Source organism: Lonchura striata, chromosome 1, assembly GCF_050655825.1.
Source record: "Lonchura striata isolate lonStrDom1 chromosome 1, ASM5065582v1, whole genome shotgun sequence".
Classification (NCBI taxonomy): Eukaryota; Metazoa; Chordata; class Aves; order Passeriformes; family Estrildidae; genus Lonchura; species Lonchura striata.
The window spans coordinates 105,766,359-105,779,956 of record NC_140703.1 but is presented as its reverse complement, the minus strand read 5'-3'; the positions used below and the strand labels follow the sequence as shown (position 1 = coordinate 105,779,956).

The 13,598-nt window shown below is 36.8% G+C and overlaps 1 protein-coding gene across 5 annotated transcripts in view; it reads right to left on the bottom strand.

Annotated features, from left to right (window-relative positions):
- Window positions 1-13,598, bottom strand: part of POLA1 (DNA polymerase alpha 1, catalytic subunit) — a 181,877-nt gene that overhangs the window by 112,591 nt on the left and 55,688 nt on the right. For all 5 annotated transcript variants that reach the window (XR_014956792.1, XM_085585343.1, XM_085585352.1 and 2 more), the window contains exons 27-28: window positions 4,172-4,204; window positions 2,505-2,597 (exon numbers count right to left, since the gene is read on the bottom strand). Coding sequence is in view for 4 of the 5 variants with exons in the window: in XM_085585343.1 (XP_085441469.1) it covers window positions 2,505-2,597; window positions 4,172-4,204 (126 nt within the window). In the remaining variant the exon portion in view is untranslated. The remainder of the gene's footprint in view (window positions 1-2,504; window positions 2,598-4,171; window positions 4,205-13,598) is intronic.

Below are 13,598 nucleotides of genomic sequence, written 5' to 3'. Positions count from 1 at the left end.
ATTCTACTCTTTACTTTCTTTCCTCTACAACTTAACTTTCCCTGCTGATTTTCAGTATTCATATTCACTCTTGCTTACACTTTTACCACCAACTGTGAACTAGCCTCTTCTCATGTCTCACTGAAGTTGGATATGCATTTGGGTTCTTTTGCCATCTAGATACAGATGTATCACATACAGGGTATCTAGACACTTCTCGCGAAGAACAGGACCTCACTGGTTCTCTATCTAGCTTTGAACTCAGATTACTATTTTAAACAAAACCTTCCTTACAAACTTTCCATTTATGTGTATACATATTTGTGTGTACCTGGTTTTTCTCACATAGATCTCTGTTCTTCTTATTGCAGGAATTACCATTACTTTGAATATACCCCTGTATATTTCTAAGTTTTAAAGGACATCTTGAGGCAAAAACTATTTCGCTACAAGGTTCATATTTTCTGTCTTAAAACAGTCAAACAATTCCTCTGAACATTTTTCTGCAATTTTAATTTTCAATTTTTCTTTCTTACAGCATACTAACCAAGTGCTCAAAACCCAGTAACAAATCTGATTCATAAGAACACAGAAAATGAGAAAAAACTTTACTAAGTAATGACTCAAAAGGGCATCAATGTAAATACTGGAGGGTTGAGGGTGGGAGAGAACACACACATTAAATGAGGGAATTCAGAAGGCACATAAGAGAATTTTCTCTAATAAAAAACCAAAATTAATCTCTTGGAGGAATGCTTCATTGCTGAAGACAATTCATAAATTCACACTTTACATCAGAACAGGGGTACACTCACTAACTGCTCTCACTGTAATTGTTTGCATTAAACCTCTATGCCTTCCATACAGTCTACATTAAAGCAAAAGTACAGTGAAAGCAATGTAAATATTATTCATCACCTCTGAACACAAAACTTTGGGAAAGAAATTATTATGCAGTGAAGCAGAGACACTTCTTCAGAGTGTTCCTCATCAAAACAGACAATTCTTTATACTGATTTTTTTAAATAGGAATTATGTAAAAAAATGAAAATGTAAATGATCAAAGTGTTTGCAAAAAAAAACCCCTGTCACTTTCTTGAGGAATAAACAAACAAACAAGAAACGTGAAATGAGACAGATATTAATCACTTTTTTCTGCCACAGAAAGAATATTGAAAGCCACAACATCTGCAATTTTGATGCTAGGTTTGATTGTGCTGGTTTACAGAGATAAGGTTATTCACTTTTTATATTTTGTACATTATTTTAATCAAAACATATCTTTCTGTCCTTTTTTGTTCAATTAAAAAAAACAACCTCAACTGATACATAATACAGAAGTACAATGGATTAAAAAAGCTTAAGCTTTTACTCTCATTAAGCAGCTGACAAGTTCAAACACATACCTATTCTCTCTGAAAATCTGACTCTAATTCAGAAGTATTTAACCTATTATGCTTATCTTGTCAGATTTCATAAAAGTTATTATTATTTAACTATCCTCTGTAATGTTTAGCCATCAAATGGGAGCACAGGGACAAAAAATAAACCAGATTGAAACCACACACGCATAATCTTACACTGGAGTAAGATTAAACTTTCTTATACACTACTGTATATACACTAGAAATTATATATAATCTTGCATGTGGCAAACAAAAAAGAAAGACTGCTGTCTACCATGCCAGCAGCCCTCCTACTGCTCAGTTAGGATAGCAAGTTATTATCCCATTTTCTCCTCCTGCATCTACTTCTAAAGGTACCCACCACTAGCATGAAGGTAGAAGTATTCTAAAAAACCCTGGATTCACTCTCTGTCTTAAAATTAAATTACTTCTGTTTAATACTATACTGAATACATCTATGCTTTCTTTAGGTTTTTTTTTCTTAGAGTTTCCATAGCTCTCATTTTCATCAGTTTCTTCCATCTTTCAAAAACAGCTTCTCTTCCATCTTTTCTTTAGAAAGTTCTAAAGTATTTCTCACTTTTCCTCCACAATTTCAGAAGGTCACAAAACTTCCACATCATCAATTGCCAGCTCCTAATCAATCAGATCTCTTCTGTATCTGGTATACCATGAAAATTCATATTTGAACTTACCACTGGAAATCTGATAACATATTGAGTGTCATACAAATTACACAACTAAACTGAGAGATATCCCTGGTGAAAAAAAAATCAGAACTGTTCATGTTGTAATTGAAATTAACTTGGAGGAGAAATTATGCCTTATGCTTCGGTTCACCAAATATTGAGATAATCTCCTGCTACCTTAGGATTAGTAAAAAAAGCTTGTTATGCAATGAAATGGTTCACTTAATCACTTTAAAAAATGCACAGAATAGCTACACCTGAAAAAGAGCGCTCTGAGTTTTTACTACTTCATAGGTTCCACACATTGTGAAGTTCTTTTTTATGGCATATTGTCTGCTTGTGCCACAGAATCCTCTCTTAATACCATCTGCTCCACTCAGAGTAACAACACAGACCTATGTAGGAAACCTTCAAAAATAAAGTTCCTTACCTTATTCCCCAGCTTGAAGACCTCATCCAAACTGGTGCTATTAGTGTTTATCATAATGGAATCTGTATCTCCATAAATCACTTCAAGGTTCATCTAAACAAAAAAAATTGCTTTGAAAAACAAAAAAGAACCACTCCATCTTCTACAAGTCCTACGTAACTTTCAAGGTTCAAAAATATCATTATCTACATACTACCCCTTAAACACAGAAAGTATACTAGCAAGTTAAACAAATTTTTACTGATAGGTCTGTACATTTTATTAAAATCTATTTGAATTTAAAGAGAATAAATAAACTTCAGCCACTGATTTGTTAAAAAGACCACTGTCCAGTTGTGTACATAATATAAATAGGTAACATTTTACAAAATGAATACTAGAAAAATGAGTCAGTGAACAAATCTGATCTTGAGAAACAGCAGGAACTTGGATCAGAAATAGCTTTGGACTGCTAAGACACAAGAAAATCACTTCCACAAGACTGCTGGGCAAATTCAGACAAGGCAGTCAAAGTGTTTGAAAGGTAATATCACAGTCAGGTATCCCACCCCATTTGCAGCCATCACAATACTACCAAAAACTACAAAAAAAAAAAAAACAAAAAACAAAAAACAAAAAAACACCAACTTAGATTCTTTATTTCAAACACATCTGTGAAAGCATTGGCTAGTGGATGACAGCAACTGAGAATACCACAGCACTGTCCAGATTAGGCTGCTCTTCTTCACTCTTCCAGATTATGAAGATGGCTTCATATTTCCATCTTCCCTCTCTCATCTTTTAACTTCTGCTAATCCAACCACCTGTGATTGTCCTCCCCTGGGCAGATCTTTCAGAGAATGCTCCTTTTGGAGAATGATCTAGTTACTATGACCCACAAGTTTTCTCTTTGCAGGTTGAACTACTGAACAATTACACCCAGAGATGGACACAAACATTTACTGAACCCCTTCTCTTTGACTGACACTCTGCCCCTCACATCACTTCTGATTCTGATTCTTTTAACAATTTAAATGCCCTGCTTGGAGAAGATTGTATTCAAACACCAACCATACTTCCATAATACTCTGGATAATGGAGCAATTTCTAGACAAACTGAGGACCACAAAGCCTGAGGTGCATATGAAAGGTATAGCAAGAATAAAAGCAAAAATAAAAATTGCCAACACCAGTAAATGTCAGAACAACAACAAAAAAATATTGGCAGATGCATATAATTGCATCATATTAATTTGAAAAAAAAATGAAAACCTGATGTTTTCAGTGGTGGAAAATCAATGCAGCTGTAAAAACTGCAACATGGTTTATGTCCATGTTAAAATCCACAGAGTCGAAAAACCACCCCATGACAGAGTTTAAAGGATGCCAAAAAATAAACCATAATAAACCACTAGAACACATGGTGTAACAGGTTTATGAGAAAACTCTAATTAGCACTGCTGCTAATTTGCTTGAAACAGTCCCACATAGGCTTCAAGCAGGGTCCAGATCATATCTGTGGTAGGAAAAGGAAAAAGCTATAATCCATCAGGAAGGATTACATTTGTAAACTAGGCATCCTAAGAAGTGATTTCAGGTCTGTTTGGGTTACAGCTCTCTTAGAATAAAAAAATTTCACCAGGTGTGCTCTTTAAATGTTGTTGTTTAATGAAAATGCTCAGCATTACCTTCTGCACCATCTCCTTGGTATGCATCAAAATCTGAAATAAAAAAAATAATCAAAGATTACCGTATGATATAATTACAGGCTAACACAGGCAAACATATCCATTAGGTTGCTAACTCCAAATGCTCTCACCTTTCAAAACAAAGCAAACTACCTCTCTCCTGGCAACACAGTCACCTCAATACTCCTATTACATGAGTAAATTCTTGTTTGACCTTGTATTAATGCTATTATTAACTCCCCTAAAACAAGATTAAAACAAATCTCAAAATTGCATGTGCATGTGCATGCACACATTCTACCTTAGGAAAAAAAGAACACTGAATCAAATGGCTTAAATACAACCTAATCAGCAAGTGCTAGAATTAAGTCTCTTTCAGTAATTTAGGTCAGTTATCGCCTTCATATCCATCATCTTATTTCTTGGTGTCATTGAATTTTTCCCCAAAAACATCCTGTCTCATTTAATCCAGCCTGGATGGTGCTCACTTCAGAAGACTTAGTCAAAAGGCTGATTACCCTTGTAACGATGTCAAAATGGGTCATCAAAAAGCAAACTCCTTATGGAAACCAGAACTGGGACAGGGAGCTGGGATAAAGACAGGACACAGATCTTGAATCAAGGGGTGTAATCAGGCTTGTTCCTTGACCAAGAATGGATGCCAAGTTCCCCAAATGCTCTGAACAGCACCTCTCTGAACCTGAGAAATAGCTAAAGAGACCTGACGCTGCTTCCATCTAACAGTGCTCACCACAGTGGAGGGTGGGGAGAGCACCTCATCTGAAGCCACAGTTACAGCTGTAGCACAGAAAAGGGACAATCAAATTAGCTTAATGAAAAAAAGCGTAGTTGCAGCAGCAGGAAGAGCTTGGTGAATTCTGCACAGCTGCATGAGAACCAACATCTGGTCCATTCCTTCAGTCACTTGGCCACAGTTCCACTGTACTCCCTATTTCCTTCTTATCAACATCCTGGTGCTCTGGCACACAGCTCCAGATTCCACTTCCCTGGTTTCAGTCCTTTCCATTGCCACTCAGCAGAGATCTCAGTTTTTCTTCAGCTAATCCTGCTAGTCACATAAATTTATACTTTAAATTTTCTTGAGGATTAATCTGAACCACAAGTTACAGCAATGATAGATCAGAGTCTGTTACGTAAACCCAAATTTGGAACTCGAAAGATAGTCAGGCAACACACTATGAACAGCTTATATCAAATATAGTAACCAAGTCTCACCTTCACTACTTTTCACATATTAAATGCAATACTCCTTGGCCACATTTGCCAAAAGGTAGAATGAAGACTTGTAGTCAAGAAGCCTATGACAGGGAGCTGAGCAGTAGAAACCAACAGGGATGAGGAAAGAAAAGGGACAAACAGGCAAGAGCTGTCCATGCTCAGTGGGAATAAGATCATGTTCAGGGAAATCTCCTTACTTTCTTAAGGCCGAGGAGTCTAAAATGAAGCCAACTCTTGGCTGTTGTGATGCTGACTATGCTATCACAGCAAGGAATTCTGAAGCAGGTGAAATCTCCACCTCTACACAACAGCACACAAACAGGATGACAACACTGTCATTCCTTTAACACTAATGGCAAGTTTCTTCAGTATTTCAGAACCTTTATGTAACCACAGTGGCAAGTATGACTTTTTTTTGGCTGCAATTATGCACTGAAAGCTGTATTCCCCTCAAGGCACTTGAAGACAAGTTCAGTTCCAAACTATGATGTAACTTTGACACAGCTGAACTCACAACACATATCCTTATCAGGGTTATTCCCCAAGCACATACATCTGTGGATTTACACTCTCTGGGCCAGGTTCAAACCATCCAGTTGATTTAAAGACCTTTCACTGGTGCTGCAAACTAGGCACTCTGACAATGTGATGACTGAACTCTGCAGAAGTCCAATACTGCAGAAAGCTCAGCTGTCTTCACTCTTCTTTATAGAACAGGAAAACGGTGAGCCTTAACTGCAGATACCTGCTAGGCTATACCTGTCACTGGAATCAGACACACACAATTCCATTTTAACTGGAAGCTCAAAAAGAGGGTATTCCACTCCTATTCATCTAGTGAACAATTAGACATTCAACCCCACCACCTTTCTATGGAGTTCTGAAATTATTCTAAAGACACATCACTGGTACATGATATCAGATTTCATATAAAGTAGTCAAAATTCCAACATATTCACCATCCCATAACCCTTCCTCTCACATATTAGCTAACCCCTACAGAGAAAGGTTATACCTCTCCCTTAGTACTCCAAAAGCAAACAGGAGTCCCTGAAACAAAATTGAAAAATTACACCAACATTAAGAGTTTATACTGAAAATAAAGGAAGGCCTATCAATTTTCCCTTTATAATCTCTGGCATTTTTTACTTCACTATCTGAAATAATTCCATTAATAATGAGCAAGATAACTTTATTCTTTTCTGAAAAGGAATACCCCCTACTAAAAATATTGTCTGGCTGTGCAAAAACCATTTCTCAATTGTCCCTGAGGACTGCAGTGGGTGTAGGTAATCACAACAAGAGGGTCACAGCCAAATTGGCTTCATCAAATGACTGGCATATGCTAGTGCCACCCGTTCTGACAGGAGATCACTTGTGAGTGCCAACAGCTACAAAACAGAAGGTTATAAAGTATTGCTAAATTCATTAATAAGGCAGTCAGTAGTTATCTGATTTCACAGCAACACCTGCATATTTATCCTCTCATTACCAACTGGATGATGGAATTTTTTCAAGCACATTTCAAAAATCTGCCAATTTCAAGTGTAGAAAAAAAATAAACTTTGTAGTTAATTTTTCCCTTAACAAAGTACAGCTGTTGAGAATAATTGTTCAAGATCTTACCCTGTAATGTCAACTGCAGCAGAACAAAGAGTATTTAATTAGCAAATCTATCCAGTAATTCAACACCTATTATATAAAATGCCTTCGTGATTTTATTCAGGATAATTTGCTAAGAGGGTTATTACTGACATTCAGATGAAATTTAAAATTCCTACGCAAGTCGAGTCATAATAGCAGTAATGATCCCCCCAATCAGGAGATACTGTGTCACACAAGGTTCTTTAGCAATGCAGCAGCCCATTTCCTGACTTCTTAATTCCTGGGCTCAGCTCAGTGAGAGCCCTTCATGCCAATATTTCAGTCAGCAATACATCCTTAATGGGACTCTATTAAAATACCTAGAATAAAAGTGACTTTTTTTTTTTTTTTTTTTTTTGTTAAAGAGAATGACAGCTATGGTATCATATCAATCCTGCAGTTTCTCAGAAATGCAGAGCAGAGGAAGGGAGCTGGGAAGACAGAAGAAAGAAGGAAGAGAATAGGAAAAATGGTATTGGGTAGTTTCCTTTTGCAAATAATACTGCACTGCTTCTGAGAGCAGGACTGTCTCCTATTCCAAGTAGGAAGAATTAATTGCCTGGCAACCCATCTGTACAGCCGTGCCCCCTCCCCCCAGCAAACATATACTTCTAAAAACCTGTGAACTTCTCAGTACAGTGAACATCTGTGAAACTCTTTTAACTTCTTTTCTTGTAAAAGTGAGACTAGCAACACATTCTCTCACCCATGAACTGCAAGTCAATATAAACTTAAAGACTGTAATTGCAGACAAGCCCTCATCAAACTGCAAAATTCCCTGTTCTAATCCCACCCCAACTCACTAATTAAGTAATTAAATGAGGTTGTGATTTAAGACAGGGAATTATTAAAAATATATAAATATACAAAGAACAGTTTTACTTTTATTTATTACATCAAGTATTTTTGAAGATCCCTTATTTAAAAACCTCGGAAGAGTACCTACAGATGAGAAGATGTTTCTGTGGACACAAGCTAAGATACAAGAGTTAAAAACCAATGAAAGCATACAAAAACTAATATGCTGATGTAAACATTTCTCCTGAAAACACACATTTTCTGCAGAATCCTGGGGTCACAGATATGAAGGAACAGAAGAGAAGACTTAAGAGCTGACTGAAAAGAATGAGCATCATTATAAAAACATTGTACCAGAGAAGCATACACAAAAAAAACCCAAACAAACAAACCCTACCCACCCCACTCCTTGTGCATTCACTCTGCATGAGGAGAAAAACAAGTAGCCTTAAGGCCCTGTAAAAAACTGTATTTTTGAAAACTATCTGCAGTTATCTAGAGTAGACCTGATACATTTTTCCACTTCATTTATTTACTTCTGCAATTATGTAGTAAGAAAATAATTCTGTCACCTGGTTTAGTAATTTGTATTAGCAATTCCTTCCCATGGGACAGAGGAATAAATCAGATGGAAAAAACTGTGTTCCAATAACACCATTCATTACTCTAAGTATTTCTGAACCTCTGTATTTTTGTAAGCTATTCATTAATTTTGCTAGGATTTTGTCTTAAGTAGATCAGCACTGATAGACCATGGTCACAGGATGCTGTAAAAAGATTTTATTACAGATGATTTTCAGAAAAGGTTTCCATTGCTGGTCAAAAAGGCAAATATGCCCTAAGCATAAGTGAAAGAAGGATGGAGGCCTTATTTGCCACAGAGAGTGAAGAATAGCAATTCAGTCTTTTTATCAGACAATGGACTTGATTTAGAAAAGTTTGAGGGATCAGATTCAAGCAGTTAATAAGTTTGTTTCGAAGAGTTTTTACTGAGTATTTGCTGTACTTAGACAATACATTCAAAGTTTCATTTCTCCAAAATGTACACTTTATGAAACATTAACAGTATGAGAAATACACCTGAACTGCCAAAGTTTTCCCTTCTGTGTTGTTTTGGTTTTGTTTTTCTTCAGAAACGCTGAAATTAACTGTTCATACTCCACCCAGCAAAGCTGACAGACAGTAACACAACTTTCACAGCTTGTGTATATAACAGCAGTATTGGATGGAGCACCAAAACCTAAGGGAAATTCCAAGGGCTGAAGCAGTGTACACAAAGTTCCAGTGACACTGGTTTGCATGCCAAGAAGTGGGAGACTCTTTTGCCTCACAAACAACAGAAGACAAAAAAGGCAGCAACAGAAATGTGTTGAATACAAAAAAAAATTATGTGTATCTTTGTCACATTTTGACAAGAAATGTAAAGATTACAGTAAAACATAGATGAATGATGCAAATCAAATTAAAATTTGAAGACAATGTTCCCTTGGAGCCAGAAATAATTATATCCTTAAAATTCTACAGTACTTCTACTTCAAGTATTTGTGGTGAGCTTTGCTGAAGAGAATGGGAGAACCAGAATTGTTTTCTTATTAAATTGTGAAACTACTGATTTTTCTACACAGTATACTACAAACTATGCTATACAAAAGCAAATTTTTCCTATTTTGGAAAGGGTTATTTTGGTATTAGGATAAAAGAGGAATGAAAAATACTCTTAAAAGCACTGGACAAATAAATTAAAAAAAAAACCCAAACAAATAAAAAAAACGAAGCAAGCAATAATAATAATAAAAAAAAAAACACATACACAAAAACTTCCATGCTGGAAATGATTTTACAACGTCAGAAACAGAGAAACACAGTGCTCAACAGTAAAGCTGAATACTTGAGTGCATAGAAGGTAACTGACCTGGCTCTGACCCACTTCCCAGAAGTGTTCTGTGTTCCCAGAAGCAGCAGGAATACAATGTCCATGTGATAACTAGCTGTGAAAAATGTTGGTACAGCCTGGGCATCTCCTAACCCTCCAGAGAAACCACACACAGGGACAGTTCCTAGAGAAGCACCAGGGCTCAGCCCACCATGCTGATATTTTCTAATTCATTCAGAACTGAACACCTAAAATGAAGGAGCAAGGATCCCTGTTTCACTTAATGAAGAAACTAGATCAACAGCATTTAAAAGCCCTTGAAGAATGTGGTACAAATTTTGGCTCATTAACTTTTATGATTCTTTTTACTCCAAAGCATTAAATCAATTTGTGTTTGACAAACATTTTGTACTTGAACTATAAGATGCAAAGGTAGATTTGCCTATTAAGATGACTGTAACTGTATCAAAAGCTAACTGTACCACAAACCACAAGTAAAACCCCTCCTAATTGAGAAAGAATATGACAAGCATCATTTACTATTTCCTAATAAAACCAAAACATGTGTTAAGTTATTCAATATTTAAATCCATGTAAGTATATTCTACTTAGAGAAAACAACAGCATTTGTGTCAGTGGAATGAACAAACATTTATACAGGAAAGCTTTTCTTTGCTTTGGTTCCCAAACTTAAAAGGTTTAACACATTCAGCAAAATATAATCAGTCTTTGCTAGAAAAAATAAAATTACAAGAACAAAAAGTAATTGAAAATAATTATTAATAAACAAAGTCAGACAACTTAGAATCCAGTCAAGGTTTAAAACCAGAGTACAGAAATTTTTATCTGAATAACAGCAAAATCTACTCCAGAGTAGGGAATAATAACCATACCATCCTCTACATGAGGTTTAAAACTACAGTGTTAGAAGTTATCTTGCACATATATAAGCACATCTCTCAATCTCATAGTGACAGAAATGGAATTACTGTCCCATGTCCAAGAAAAGTTACTCTCATAGCCATATAACTAGAAACCCTGGAGAAATCAAGGAGTATGTCTCAGAATCAGTAGAGAAGATGGTCTTTCAAAAACATCAAGTATGCCTATAAAGTTGAAAAAGAAATAAAACTAATACTCCAAAAACTAAACATTTCTCAGCAGTAGACAAACTCAGTGCACCATCTGAGATGACAACAAACTCCCTGAGAATCAAATCTTTCTCCCCTTTTTTTCTGGGGTGGCTTTTTAAATAAAAAGCAAAAAACTAGAATTAAAACTTTTCTAAGGTTCTCCTGGTCAGCATCTTTTAAGTAATAACCACAACTTGTGTGTTTGGAGAAAAAAGAAAGCTTGGGAGAAGACAAGCAATTGCTAAAGAGAAAAACAGATGCAGAACACACTTGCACTACCTGATGAGAATTCTTAAAAAAAAAAGGCCTTCTACTGAACAATACAGCCTTCTTCTTCAAGAACCATGGGCATTTTGCAATAGCTACACTAAACAGAACAAAACAATCTCTGACTAGATACAGGTAATATCCACTGGAAATATCCTGACATTTTATATGAGATAAGAGGACATGGTAGCCTTGGTAATGAATAGATTGTTTGTGGATGTTGAGTCCATCAAAAAACCTTTATAAGTGGTTTGAACTGCTTTAAAACTGTTCTTTCATTTTGACTAAGTGATTGTCTATCAAAGCAACATTTATGCAAATTCAGAAAAGTATTTTAGCCTCTAATTAGCCTCCAAAGAAAGTTCTCTTACCTAATTTCTTAAATGTCATGCAGGATTTTCATAAAGCATATAATTTTGTTTCATTAAATTAGTTATATTTAGACAACACGACAGGTGTTTTTATAAAGTTAAACAATACTTATTCATCCTCCGTGGTTGCAGCTGGTGTCAGCACCAAGAATTGCTTGGACAAGGAAAGATCCATTTGCCTAAATGGGGCAAAATTATTATATTGCCAAGAGGATTCCCAGGCTGGCAGGAGAGCCTTGAACCAGCACTGAGAGGGGCAGGAGAGCCCTGGCAAGCAAAGGGTGGATATGTGAGCAGGAAGGACCTTGTAACCAAAAGCAAGGGGGCCTCTTCAAACATATCCATGAGAATAAGGAAGTGCCTCCAGCACAGTGTTACAGACAAAGTTCTTACACTTTCTAGGTCATCTCTCTGCTCTGAAGAAAAGGACCATTCTGAAAGACTTCAGAATAATCTGCTTCAGATCTGACAGGTTGTGAGCCTCAATGACTAAGCAAGAAGTTCCTGTACATTCAGCTCCACAACTATACTGGGATGTTCAAGGTTCCACCAAAGCTACTCAAATGCAAAAGATGAGAGATCAAGTGTATATGAATGCCTAGAGGGTTCACAGCTGTACTTAAAAAAAACACAGCTCTGTTTGATTTTTCATTTACCCTCAGAACAATAATAAAAATTATTATTATATGTTTCCACATTATGTTATGTATACAGGCTATTTTACAAATGCCTATGGACTTTGCTCCTCTCTGCTGTCAGCCTGGAACACCACTCCCTGTCACTATCTTAACATAGCATCTAAATCTTCAGTCCCATAAACCCATGTCTTGTTGGGATACTACCTCTAAACCTTCAGACACAGCTCTGTCTGCAGATTTCTCGTCCTTTATAGTAGTGTGGTACAAGCCTTCTCAGGTGGTGCCAGGGACAAAAAGCCTTATGAGGAGCCACTGAGGTCACTTGGTCTGTTCAGCTTGGGGAAGACTGAGGGGAGACCTCACTGCAGTTACAGCTTCTTGTGAGGGGAAGATGAGGGGCAGGCACTGATGTCTTCACTCGGTGACCAGTGACAGGACCCAAGGAAATGGCCTGAAGTTGTGTCGGGGAAGTTTAGGTTGGATGTCAGGAAAATGTTTTTTACCCAGAGAGTGGTTGGGCACTGGAACAGGCTCCCCAGGGAAGTGATCAGAGCACCAGCCTGACAGAGCTCAAGAAGTGTCTGGACAATGCTCCCAGGCACAGGGTGACTCTTGGGGTGTCCTGCACAGGGCCAGCAGTGGGACTCAATCATCCCAATGTGTCCCTTCCAGCTCAGCATATTCTGTGATTCCATGAAACAGTTTCAACTCTACATGGCACGGGTAACATTTTCTGCTTAAGGCAGGACCTAGTGAGTGCTCCAAAGATTTGAAACTATCATCAGGAACTTGCATGGTTAACAGCACAAAGTCTCAGCCATAGTTCTGATTTGTTCTGTGTGACTTCTTTACAGCACTTGATGAAGCTGAATTGGATACAGATGGAAAGAGGTCCTGACAGTCTTTCAGAGTCAGACACAGTCTTTTTAGATTATCTTTTAAAAATGAGCTTCCCAAATTCCCTAGATATGTCTGACAAGAAAACCAACAACCAACCAAAGTCCAAGATAGAGCTCCTCAGGATATGAAAGAGTCTCCTAGAAAAAAGTAAGCATTTACAAGGCATGTCAGAAATAAAATCTATTAGCCAACCAAACAATTGTAAGATGAATAATGTAGAAATAACATTTTTTAAAAGGCTCATTTAAGCTTTTTAACTATTTTTAAACTAACTACAAAAGAAAATTACTAGTTAACAATCCTAAATTGCTTGTTAAATAGGGCTTGAAACTCTAAATCAGGAATAGGAACTGTAGGGTGGGTTGGGGAACTTCACCTTCCAGATTTTTCCTGTAAGGATGTACAGGAATAAACGGGTCCATGTCATTGGGAGCTATTGCCTATCCACAGACATTCACCACACCACACATATCATAATCACTTAAGAGCTAAGGATGGAACCATATTTGATGTCAGAGAGCTCCTGCAGAAACAGAAGTATGTTCCATGACAATTTTGGGAGTA